Genomic DNA, 12,379 nt, shown 5'->3' on the forward strand with positions numbered 1-12,379 from the left:
TGTGCCGTTTCACTGATGGATTTGCGCGTTAAACATTGACGGATGTTTCATCCTCGTTTATTTCAGATATCATATTTCAATTTCAAGTATTTAAATAAGGTCTATATTTCTCTTCCACTCGTCATGTGGTTGCTACACGCAAATATAATAATATAAATATTATTTATATAAATAATATATATTTCTCAACCACCGTACCACCGCGGTCGATTTGTCTATTACCACCGCGGTGGTAAAAAAACTGCCACCGTCACAGCCCTATTCAACTGTGGAATCGTAACTGGGAATCGATAAGAATCGAAATCGATAAGCAGAATCGGAATTGGAATCGATAAAATTGAAACGATTCCCAACCCTACACACAGCATATAAAACATTTAAATAAACATCAGTCAATAATGAAAACTTTCTCTCCGCAACCGCGGCAAAACCTGCGCGCGCTCCGACACTATATAAGCAAGCGGGTCATAGCCAGTTTTGATTTTACGTATCTGTTCATTTCACAACAAGATCCATTGCGAAACCCGCAGAATAACCTGGGTTTTGCCGTGCAGGCCCGCGCTCGAACGCACCAACGGAAACGTATGCCAATAATTTCTGTTAATGTAAAATCGTTTAAATAAAACCATCCACAACTGAAAGGCTACAAATAGCAATCGTTATCGCAACTCTCATATTTATTACACCTATATTTGTCAGAGTGACGTGTGCACTACCGCCCCACCGTCATGGCACTTTACCACCGCGGTGGTGCGGTTGTCACGGCCACCGTCACAGCCCTAGCAGTTACGTGACTTTTTGGAGGAATTTATTCAGCAAATGCGTTTCCATCTCCCATTATTTGCATTAACTCTTTTTCGAAAAAATGAAAAACCACCTAAAGCGAGTGTAAAAACTTTTTTTGCGAATGAAAGGTTTTTAATTCGAAATTTGGCGTTCCCATCACTCGTTTCTGATGCGAAACTTCAAAATGCGAATAAAACCAGAGTGATGGAAACCCGCTTGTTAACAGACTAACTCCAAACTTTCACCCGAACATTTATGTGCTTGTTTTTCTCAACAAAAACATTATAAATATAAACATCATCATGATCATATACCGACCTAAGTGTTTATTTGTGTTTTTTATAGCATTATGTGCGATATGCTTTAGGCCCTATTATATGGGATTACTTTTGTGTCAATAAAAATGAACGCAAACTTTAAAAAGCGAACAAAAATATACAATGAGAAAGAAAAAAAAAACACTTTGATAATGAAAACAATAAACTCAATTGCAAGAATGTGACATGATTTTCAAATAAACTGCTATTTTTCTTAACAATTTTCTAAGTTTCGTTTTTGCATTCGCTGCTAGATTTTTCATTTGCGCTTTTCGAGTTTTCGTTTACGCTTCTCAAGTTTTCGTTCGCCTTTCTGGCACAAATCTCACGTGTGGGCGGGATTTATGGCCACTTTACTCTCATTGGTTAGTGAGATTTAGATTGACAGCTCCCTGACGAGAAAGTCGATACTGAAGACACGGTACAGTGCAAGAGAACAATCTGCATATTAGCGGGTTTTTCATTCGATCTGCGTGATCATTCCGAAATGGTTACAAAATCTAAATGCTAAAAAACTTTTCTCAAACTTTGTTTCAAAAAACGATAAACTTATTTTTAAACTCACATTGTTGTACATTATATTACTAAAAAAATATTATACCGTGCCTTTTGTATTGCATTACTGTTGTATTACATTTGTGTTGCAAAAACAATACTGAAAAAAATGCTTTTATATGTTTTCATATGACATTTTATATTTAGCTTATATTTAGCTTAATCTCGTTGGGCTATAGCCATAGCCTACCTTGCGTTCTTGTGCCTTTTCGTTGTTCTGCATTTACCAATAAAAATATAAATACAAAAGTTTGTTTTAATAAAGGAAGGCAGTGCTCAAAGCACAAGTATCTTTCACCGTGATCAACCCTCATTTCACGACAAAAAAAAGCACATTACATTACTTTGCAGTATATTACGCCACGTGTCTTTACGGGATCTTCAGGGGGGGTGTGAACGCACGCACAGATTCCAGAAAATCACTGGCAGTGTGAAATATGAACAAATTCCAGGACACATTTTCCGTGTATTTTCCGGAATCTCTATTTGATAAGGGCTTCTGTAACTCTGGTACAATTTCAAAATAAAAGTTGGGTCATGCCATTAAAAGTAATGTATCACAACAAGGGGATCATTAAGTTTGTATAAACAGCCTTTATGCAAGTAATTACTTTATACATTTAGTGTAGCAGTGTAATAAATAAGTCTATTTATTTAGCTAAAACTCGCCCAAAGCCATTTAAAATGATTTACAATAAAGAGCATGTTTGGCTTTCAAAAGCTTTCAAACCACAAATATTGTCACCGGAGAACCCAAATGTGATACTGAGTCAAAGAATACATGAAATACTGAGAAATGCCTTACAATAGACTAAGAAATACGATAAATACATAAACGTAATAAATTAGAAGGGCATGGCCATTTCTGTTGAGTTAGCCCTACACTCCACGAATTTAGATGATATTTCCCACTCTTTTTATAGAAACATTAAAACATTCATGTACATTTAAAATAACTAGTTTCACAAGTTGTTCGAGGTTAACTATGTGCAAGCAAAAAAGCGAGTATGACTATAATAAGACCTTCACTTCTTTAATAATAGAGCTGAGCTATCTAAAACCCCAGAGAGTGTTTTATATGATACATTTGAAGAAACCCTAAAAGAAAATCATTTAAAAGAAACACGGGAGTTTCCACGCCAACTTAAATACGAACTTTTAGTTTGTATTTTGTCTCCCCACAATTCCGTACACCGGAAAAAGATTGGACGCTAAAGAGACGCTTGAGAAAATGAACTCTTGAATAGCTGTCAAGATTAACACTTAAAAACATCTCAACGGCACATAGGCAACCGTGACTACGTTATCGCTAACTTCGACATACACAACAAGGTGTTGTTCTGTTTATTTCCTCTCGTCTCGTTTGTATAATTGTCGTGTTCGTCGAATCGCTGGAGCGCTGTCTGACTGTTTGCTGTGTTTATCCCATAGCCGTGCTAACGTTAGCTTAGCTTCAGCTCGAGCTGTGTTTCTCTATGGGTCGTGCGAGCTAACGTTTGCTCAGCTGAAGCTAATGTTAGCATTCACCGTCAGTCCATCACATCGTCAGACACTGAGAAACATCGTGTAATACCGGTGTTACGTTCTGTTAACGCGTTTATAAAGTCGTTTATATTGCTGATGCGTTTACTTCGCTTCTTGTATCTTGTATGTGGTACAAATGACGCAGGGAAGGGTTGTCTTTCTCAAAATGTGTTGAGCTTTAGCCTTGTTTTGCTCGATGATGCCATTTTGTTTTCAGTCTCTCTGATCGCATCAAGTTCATTTTATCTGAACGGAGACTCGCAAGTTCACATCGCATTGTACTGTAAGTTACTGCTTTAGGGCTTGAAGTGTACCCGACAACTCAAAGCCCCTTTATTCTGTTTTAGAAAAGAGTTTTGTCCGATTACAACAACACACCTGATTTTCTTTTGTGGAAATGCTAATTCCACATTCTGTCTTGAGACCTGTTAGACTTGTGGCTATTAAAAACACGTTTCTGGGTTGCTCTGGAAGAAGATCTATCATTTCTTTATTAAATAAAAATGATACCAGAAAAGATTAAAAGTTAAAGAGTTTTAAATGAGTGTAAAGTAGACTCGGTACATGATTTTCAGAGAAAAAAGAACCAATGGTTGCCTTGTTTTCTGCAGGGAATGTCCAAGCAGTTGTCCACGTTTTGCCTTTTGTTTCAGTCTCAGAACATGTTATATGCATATTTAGATACTGTATATCGTCCAACATATCGGTTAATCGCTTCCAATGTTAAAGAATTATCGGTTGTTCAGCCAAAATTTACACATCGGTGCATCCTTACTTTTAAGTGTTGCAAAGAACTCCTGTTTCCAAAATTTGAAGAACATAAAAAATTGCCATGGCGCTATTTGTCTGTCTGTGTGTGTACACGCTGTACTGAGAGTGTGATTCTTGCATATTGACAATGTTGTCTATTTTTTCTCTCTCTTTTCATCTGTACTTAGGTGTGATATCTGGGTCATAGTGAATCTGAGTAGTGATGGAGGGTCAGGATAATGCAGAACAAGGTGGCAGCGATCAGTCAGAAATGCAGCGCAGAAGACAGCTGGACCGTCTTGACCGAGAAGAAGCCTTCTACCAGTTTGTCAACAATCTCAGCGAGGAAGACTATAGGCTCATGAGAGACAACAATCTGCTTGGCACCCCCGGTAACACGTTTTTTTTGTGTGTTCTTGTAAACACATCTGCCTTAACATCTTATAGCTTGTGTAGCTTGTGGTGGAATCAAAACGAATGTTTCCGTCATTGACCTCTTTAGTTTCATCTTATATTAAAGTCTTGAAGGACAATAGCATTTAAGCATTGTTTATTTGAAATAATGTTAAATTGTAGTTGCTGCTCTCACTTTTTCATTGTTGTTATTTCACTGTCAGTGATTTGAAGTGCATGTGATGGTCTTTTAAAATTGACCAGTCTTTAACTTTTTAGCTTCAGTTATTCCTCAAGTGTAAAGGAATGAATGAATGAGGAAATGCTGAGACCTCTTTCTTTCAGTGTACTCTTTGTCCTTTTTGTAAGCACACATTCTGAGTTTTCTGTTAATAGTAGCCTAATACTTACTGGTCTAAATATTTTGTCATATTTATTAAGCTGTTATGGCATTTGTTTATGATAACGTCAACAAACAGCAGCTTAGAAAACTTTGACGAAGACCCCAAGAAAATGCACAGCGTTTTGCTACATTAAAATGTTGTGAATCTATTTTTGTAACATTATCCTGTTTGTTGTGCCAGTCATACCTCAAAATTATTTGTGGTAAACTTTTTTTTGTTCTCAATTTAATTGAATAAGATTCTGATATAGAAACATTTATAAAGGGTGTTATTGTGTAGAGTTGTCTGCAGTGTTCTTTGGATTTGTAAGGTTGTCTGCGTAAAAGGTCACACAAGTCTCTGTTGGTCTTTCTTTGATATCTGACTTCAGAACAATTCTCACTCTTGCATTTCTTTGTCAGGTGAAATAACTGCAGATGAACTGTTGAGTCGTCTTCGTCAAATCAAGCATGGCCCCGAGCCGCCCGGCAATGAAAACACAGAGGAAAGAAGGGAAGAGCCTGCTGGTAAGTTTATTGGTGTTTGTTTTCCTGCTGTTAATGGAGCCCATATTACCCAGATGTCTCTGCTTTTGTGTCTGAAATGTCTTCATATTTTAAATTGAACAAAAACAAACAATGTTGTTATTCTCAGTGACAGAGTCTGAGGGCACCGAGGAAAACCCCAGTGGGGAGACCCTTCTTGACTGGCTCAACACAGTTCGACAGACGGGTAATACAACCAGAAGCGGTTACCGGGGTAACCAGTCATGGCGGGCTGTGAGCCAGACCAATCCCAACAGTGGAGATTTCCGCTTCAGTTTGGAAATCAATGTCAATCGAAACTTAGCCGAGCAGCAAACGCAGACAGAGAGATCGGAAGGCAGCCAGGAAAGACCAGATGGACCCGTGTCTGAGCCAGAGAGTCTTATGGAGACAGCAGAGGTGGTTGAAGAGCCAGTGGTGGATGAGGTGGCTGTGATAGTCGAGCCAGATTTGTCTCTAAACAGAGAAGTTAGCCCACCAAGCGCACCAAGCCCACCAAGCCCACCAAGCCCACCAAGCCCACCAAGCGCACCAAGCGCACCAAGCGCACCAAGCCCACCAAGCCCACCAAGCCCACCAAGCGCACCAAGCGCACCAAGCCCACCAAGTCCACCATCCTTGGCATCAGTGGAGCAACCACGTAGAGGTCAAGTAAGGGCTCGCAGCAGAAGCCCAGAGCAACGACGGACGAGGGCTCGTACCGCAAGAGGTCGGTCGCCTCTCAACCTTGAAAGATTAGATGGACTTTCTCCCGCTCAGCATGGCCTACCTCCTCGCACTTCCGAGAGCCTTCCCGAGCCCCAGGTGGAGGGTAGCTCAAGGACTCGTCAGCTGTTTTTGTCTAGGCAGAGCACGGCGGAAGTGGACGCTCAAGAATCGGGAGCAGCCCCCGAGGCACCGCAGGAAAGAGAGACGCCAGCTGGAGAAGCGGGAGCTTCAGGGCGACGTCCACCAACTATAATGCTGGACTTGCAAGTACGTAGAGTACGTCCCGGAGAGTATCGCCAGCGGGACAGCATCGCTAACCGCACAAGGTCTCGTTCGCAGACCTCCAACAACACTTTATTATACGAGACCGAGCGCGGTGGTTTCCGCCGGACTTTTTCGCGTTCCGAACGGGCTGGAGTGAGAACGTATGTCAGCACCATCCGCATTCCCATTCGGAGGATTTCGGATGCCGGACTGGGGGAAGCCACTTCCTTGGCTCTGCAGTCCATGATTCGGCAGATCATGACTGGCTTCGGTGAGCTCAGCTACTTTATGGACTCGGACTATCCTGACTCCAACCGTGAGGAGTCAGACAGCCCGCCGGCGGACATCGCCGACGCGCTGAGTAACCCTGATGTGTCTACTGGAACCGCGGATTCCTTCGTTTCTGGGTCCGGAGGCTCCAACCAGAGCGATTTAGAGGCACGGACAGAAGAGAGGGAGGTGGAAGGTGGAGTTCCCAGCGCTGCGTCTCCTCGCGAGAGCCGGGCCAGACCTCGAGCTCCCATTAGCCTGGATGAGACCGGCTCTCTGCCTTTTCTGCGACTCGCGCACTTCTTCTTACTCAACGAGGATGACGACGATCAGCCACGAGGCCTCACCAAAGAGCAGATCGACAACCTGTCCATGCGAAACTTTGGCGAGAGTGATGCGCTTAAAACCTGCAGCGTCTGCATCACGGAATACGCCGAAGGCAACAAGTTGCGGAAGTTACCCTGTTCTCACGAATACCACGTGCACTGTATCGACCGCTGGCTTTCCGAGAACTCCACCTGCCCGATCTGTCGCCGGGCGGTTCTCGTTTCCGCCAACCGCGAGAGTGTCGTCTAGCCACAATTGGTTCTGTGGCACGATTCCCACCTCTTTTCCTTAGTGTGTAGTCATGCAAGGACTTGTATTCAGACTTTTTCCACACATCCTATATGAAGCCTGAATCATTAGGTTTTACCTTATTTAATGGGCTTGGCCAAGAATAAGTTTGTATGCAAAACTACAGATCAGTGTATTTCGACCCATCTCACCGTGGAATAAATTTGGGTGCACGACACAACTGATGTGGGCTGTGCTACAGTTCTAAATTCTCACTTCACATTGTTTTTTTAGCATGATATGAGGGTGGTAAACATGAAGAGATTCTTTCATTTTAAGCGAGCATCCACATTAGGTTGCAATAAAAGTTAAGTAGATGACACTGCTGCCCAGGTCAGTTCAACAGTCGCTTGACAGTTGCCATTCAGTTTGGGTCTTAAATATTTGTGGTTTCATACAGTGTTGGTTGTGTTTCAATTAGAAAGAAAGTCTGTTTTGCATCATGAATGTCTAAACAGCTGACAGTAGAACATTTCAAGCAGTGTTCCTGAATGAATATGTCATCCTCTAAAGAAGAGATTAATTTGTCATTTGAGTGTTCTGTAACGCTCTGGTTTTGAAAACCACACGGTCAGACGCCTAAACGACAAAAAAGGCTGTAAATATGCTACGCTGAGGCATCAGGTCTTCCCAGATTTGACCATGATACATCAGATGGCTGATTCAAACACACCTCACACACCAAAAACCGGTGCGGCGATGTATAGACAACTTTGTGCAATGCTAATAGAGGAGAAATGTATAGAACATGTTGACATTGTACGTTGTAGTCTGTAAATATTAACACTTAAAATGAAGACTTAAGTTTTTCTAATGGTTGTGTACAATGAAAATAGCACCATTTATCTTCGTCGAGGAGGAATGATTATTTTCTCATCATGTAATGGTTGGTTTACATGGGTGCTCTTTAGTCCCATGAGGGTACAAAAATGCAGTGTTATTATTTAGAGACAATATATTAAAATATCTGATGTCATTGTTTCTGTGTTGACTGGAGCCTAACCCTGACATCCCGACAACCTCGAGTTAAATCAGCATTTCACACATTGTAAGCAACGCAAACTCTTGTTTAAATGTACATTACAATTCAGTTCAGTTCATGTATTGTATTATAAAAGTTTCTCAGCGTCATATTTATAGGTTATATCGAGTCATTTTTTTGACTAGCTTCCAATTTAAAACGGAATAAAATCTGTGTCCTCATCTGTGTCTCGTCAAATTTAAAGTTTCAATGTGAATACCACCTCCCTGCTATCACAATTTTTGCAATACCTGCTGCTCCTGAGCAATATGCTGTGATCACACGGACGGACGGATGGACGGACGGATAAAAGTGTGGCTTGAGCTTTGAGGAATTGAGTGAGTTCTGAAAGGTTTGCTTGTCTTACACCACTGCTTAGAGCACATAAAAGACTGCAACCTAATTATCATTCTGTTCTGGTTTATGCCGTAATGTTATTTGTAAATTACAATAAAGATATGTACAACAGCAAGACTGGAATAGTTTGTTGATATAAAGGATATAACCAAAAGCTTGTCATTTACGTCATGTGGTAACGAGGCATTTTAGTGAAAATATGTGTGTGCGTGTTTTGTACCTTTAGATGGCGTACTCCTCATGCTTTTAAAACCTTTTCTAACGGGTTTGTCCTGCGCTGTGTTCCTCAGAAATCCTTCAAACATCAGGATTGTTCATAGCCTACATTTCTACTCAAAAGTTGATTCGTTTAAATCCGTTAGATTCCAGAGAGGTGTACCCGATGTTGGTCATTCTTCATTTGTGATGGCAAGACCCTGTCTCTTTACTTTGCAACAGTTGGAAAACTTGAAATTTCCTTTAAAGATTGCATTTGTAACAAAACTGCATGTCCCCGCCATATCTGTGCTGCCTGGGATGTAATATCAACAACTACATTTATATTTTGTTGTGTCACATACATACACGGTAGCAATAATAAACATTCGTCTTATTAATATTTGGAATGTTCCCTAATCTAGCAATCATAATTACGTTGGCAGTCTCAATCTGCTTTTATTTCAAGGTAACGCCAGTATTTTTCATTTATAATACTGAAGTGAATGATATGTTGACACCGTGTTTCGGCCTGTATAACAGAAAGGCACCGGGAGTAGGCTTCTTAAATCATTGATTTCTTTGAAATGGCCTATTCTGGCAACATTGAAGATATCGAGGTTATATTTTCACACAATGTTCTTAACATGATCACAAGCGGTTGGGAGGAATCAGTCCTGAATAAAATCCCGCAATTATCGACCGTCATCAGACACTGGAGCATCATTAGAGTTCAGAATCGGATGGCTGAAGGGTTATTTGCCCCTTCGGTCTATTGCTCTGTGTCGCGTGCGTAATCGTGTGAATACGGTATATAGTGTGATGTCAGTTTTCAGTTTGTCTGCCTCCTGTTAGTATTGAAAAGTGTGGCATAACAGCTGATATCTGCGGTGTTAAACATCATGACTCTGCGTGTGTGTGCTTCTGTACTCCGCTCTTACTCCAGCTGTGGACAGGTAACGTTAATGAATAACCTCAGTCTCTCTGTAAGTTTAGTTCATTTACTGCTCGGTTACTACAGTACACTGAGTCTATAAATGCGTTTACCGACTGTTCTGATGTATGGAGTCATTTCAGACCAGTATAACTGTTGCGTAGCAGTAGGCCAAATCTTACCGCTGACTAAACATTTAATATCTGTTGAAAAACGTTAGTGTAAAAATGTTAGCGATGCTTCCTGGTAACTGTACGAATCCTACTATGCCGAAGGGGTTGCTTCTGAATATACCGTGACGTTCGCTCAGTTAACTGATTGGCTTGGACGGAGGCATTGGTTACACGAGTGACGAATCAACGGGCTGTTGTGCGTTTCGTCACGAATATAATTGTACAGGTTAATCCTCCGCCATAGTATTTGTGTGGCTGAAAACCGTAACTGCACAGATAACTTGGCATATGAAATGATGTATCTATTGTCATACTGCACGATATATTTGTATTAACAATAAATGGTGTATTTTAAAAAAGGTTCGGAAACACGTTAGAAAGAAATGCGAAATGAAACAGAAACAATAATGTTTTTTTTACATTGTGACATAGTTACTATCAGTTCTTAATGGAGTCGGGTCAGTCCGCTTCAGAAGTGCCTGTCCGGTTAACATCAGTCATCTGGACCACCTGGTGCTCACAGTTCGAGATCTGAACAAAACCACTCATTTTTACTCTACAGTGTTGGGAATGGAGGTCATCACTTTTAAGGTAGAACGAAAACACTTAATACCACATGATGGCAGCAGTGTGTTGTCACATGAAGCCTTTTTATTATCAACAACAACGAATTTAAAGTGCCATTTACATTGATTTGTTGTGTGTTTCAGGGAGACCGCAAAGCTTTGAGTTTTGGAGAGCAAAAGTTTAACTTGCATCAGGTTGGGAAGGAGTTTGAGCCTAAAGCCAAAATCCCGACTCCAGGATCCGCCGACCTGTGCCTTGTTACCAAAACCCCACTGACAACTGTTGCTGCCCATCTCAAGGTTTTAAATCTATATTACACACATCCAGCTGTTTCCATAATTACAACATGCATTAGAGATGAAATCTGATGAAATCCAAATATGTCATTCAAATGTGCATTTTATTAGCGTGATCTCGGACCCAGCTGTATAACATCTATTCCCTCTGTATAAAGTACACAACCGTTGTGATATTGCAGGCGTGCGGAGTGACAGTCGAGGAGGGTCCAGTTGACAGAACCGGCGCTGTGGGTCTCATCAGCTCTGTTTATTTTCGTGATCCTGATGACAACTTGATCGAGGTCTCAAACTACCAACAACAGAAAAACAAGTAGCATTTAATTATGTGATATAAACTGTAATAATTCATTCCCGGCAGTTCTTTCATAATGGTTGATTTGCACATGGTCTGGAACATTATGGGCAAGTTCAGGCGCTTAGGAAAGCGTGTTTATCCAAAGACAAGCATTATCTTTTAATTTCAGTGAAAAAAGGTTACAAATGTATTTTTGAAAGACATTAAATGTAAAAACGTCATTGGCATTCTTGTTTTGTGTGATTTCTACATACTGTACTTTATGTCTTTTAAATGAGTTAAATACTCTTTACCAGTAAATAAATAGTGTTTTCAAAGAAATGTCTCTTTCTTTCCGTGGGATGCAGAAGAACTTCTGCAGAATGCCAAAGCTACATTTTCTAAAGTTACTAAAATACAGCATTAGAGTAAGCTATCATTAATTGACTTGTCATAAACATAACATACTGAATTAACTTTAGTGTAACAAGGTTTTGCTTTGTGTCAGTGCTAAACCGGCTTTACTGTTCCACACATGTCCTAGTGATTTGAAACAAGTAAACATGTTTGATATCTTAAGCTAGTTTAATATCTCAGGTGTTGGATTATTGCTTTGTTTTGTGTTCGAAATAATTTCACAAGTTTTAAGCAAACATTTCAACACATGAGACTAAAGTGAAAGGATTGTTCAGTGTTTGTGTCATACACTCTCATCATCCTTTTCTGGGAAAGGGAAAATGTGCTCTGTGTTCAGAGACACATTCTGTCTCACAGAGCTGAAAAACACCCGAGACAGAATAATTCAAGCTTGACATGTTTTATTTGATATGTAAACCCTTGTCCAGGCTTGTAGAGCATAACTTCATGAGTACTGCGTAAACAGTAAAGTTTACAGTTAAACTGTTTTCTAACGTAAATGAAATTATAAATGTTTGAAAGTTGTGTAGTTGACAGCTGTAATTTCAGAGCATCAACAAATAAACGTAACTGTGCTTCTACAATAAAAGCCTATGGGAGAATGGTTGGGGTAGAAAATATAGAAATGTCTCCTATTTTTAGAAAATGGCTCGCATGTTTGTTTAATCGGCGCAATAATTAAGGTCACCTGATTTTAGACCGCAGCAGACCGAGGACACAAGACTATTTATCACTTAAAACCATTTTATATGACTATTTTCTACATTATATTGAAGTTTTACGTTTCAAAAATGCGGTTTGAAATTTCTTCATCATACTGGCCTGACATGCGTAACTTACTCGTTTTCATGGATCTATGGAAATGCTGGGTTTTAAGTAATAATTATAACATTTTTAAGTGATAGAATTATTGACTACAGGGGGACTTTTGGCATCAAAAAGAAATATGTTGTGACATTCATTTCTAGAACAGTGTTTCACGGGAGCTTTAAATACTGTGTTTGATGCTTTAGCTTGCAAAAACTACATGAG

General features: G+C 40.2%; 2 protein-coding genes across 2 annotated transcripts; both read left to right on the forward strand.

The window, feature by feature from the left end:
* The first annotated feature begins 2,857 nt into the window (after positions 1-2,857).
* Positions 2,858-8,089, forward strand: rlim (ring finger protein, LIM domain interacting). The gene is made up of 4 exons (XM_057349594.1): positions 2,858-2,990; positions 4,121-4,324; positions 5,131-5,235; positions 5,363-8,089. Exons 2-4 carry the CDS (start codon positions 4,156-4,158, stop codon positions 7,069-7,071), a joined length of 1,983 nt encoding a protein of 660 aa, XP_057205577.1. The 5' UTR covers positions 2,858-2,990; positions 4,121-4,155; the 3' UTR covers positions 7,072-8,089.
* A 1,407-nt stretch (positions 8,090-9,496) lies between these two features.
* Positions 9,497-11,263, forward strand: glod5 (glyoxalase domain containing 5). Its single transcript, XM_057349605.1, has 4 exons — positions 9,497-9,639; positions 10,223-10,381; positions 10,501-10,656; positions 10,836-11,263. The coding sequence occupies exons 1-4, from the start codon at positions 9,586-9,588 to the stop codon at positions 10,968-10,970; spliced, it is 504 nt and encodes a 167-aa protein (XP_057205588.1). The 5' UTR covers positions 9,497-9,585; the 3' UTR covers positions 10,971-11,263.
* The last annotated feature ends 1,116 nt before the right edge of the window (positions 11,264-12,379 follow it).

The sequence above is a fragment of the Triplophysa rosa genome, linkage group LG13, assembly GCF_024868665.1.
Source record: "Triplophysa rosa linkage group LG13, Trosa_1v2, whole genome shotgun sequence".
Taxonomy (NCBI): domain Eukaryota; kingdom Metazoa; phylum Chordata; class Actinopteri; order Cypriniformes; family Nemacheilidae; genus Triplophysa; species Triplophysa rosa.

Coding starts and splice junctions, on each gene's coding strand:
- rlim (XM_057349594.1), top strand. CDS start 4,156: ATGGAGGGTCAGGATAATGCAGAACAAGGTGGCAGCGATCAGTCAGAA. Junction 4,325..5,130: donor CAATCTGCTTGGCACCCCCG/GTAACACGTTTT, acceptor TTTCTTTGTCAG/GTGAAATAACTGCAGATGAA. Junction 5,236..5,362: donor AAGAAGGGAAGAGCCTGCTG/GTAAGTTTATTG, acceptor TGTTATTCTCAG/TGACAGAGTCTGAGGGCACC.
- glod5 (XM_057349605.1), top strand. CDS start 9,586: ATGACTCTGCGTGTGTGTGCTTCTGTACTCCGCTCTTACTCCAGCTGT. Junction 9,640..10,222: donor CTTACTCCAGCTGTGGACAG/GTAACGTTAATG, acceptor ATTGTGACATAG/TTACTATCAGTTCTTAATGG. Junction 10,382..10,500: donor TGGAGGTCATCACTTTTAAG/GTAGAACGAAAA, acceptor TGTGTGTTTCAG/GGAGACCGCAAAGCTTTGAG.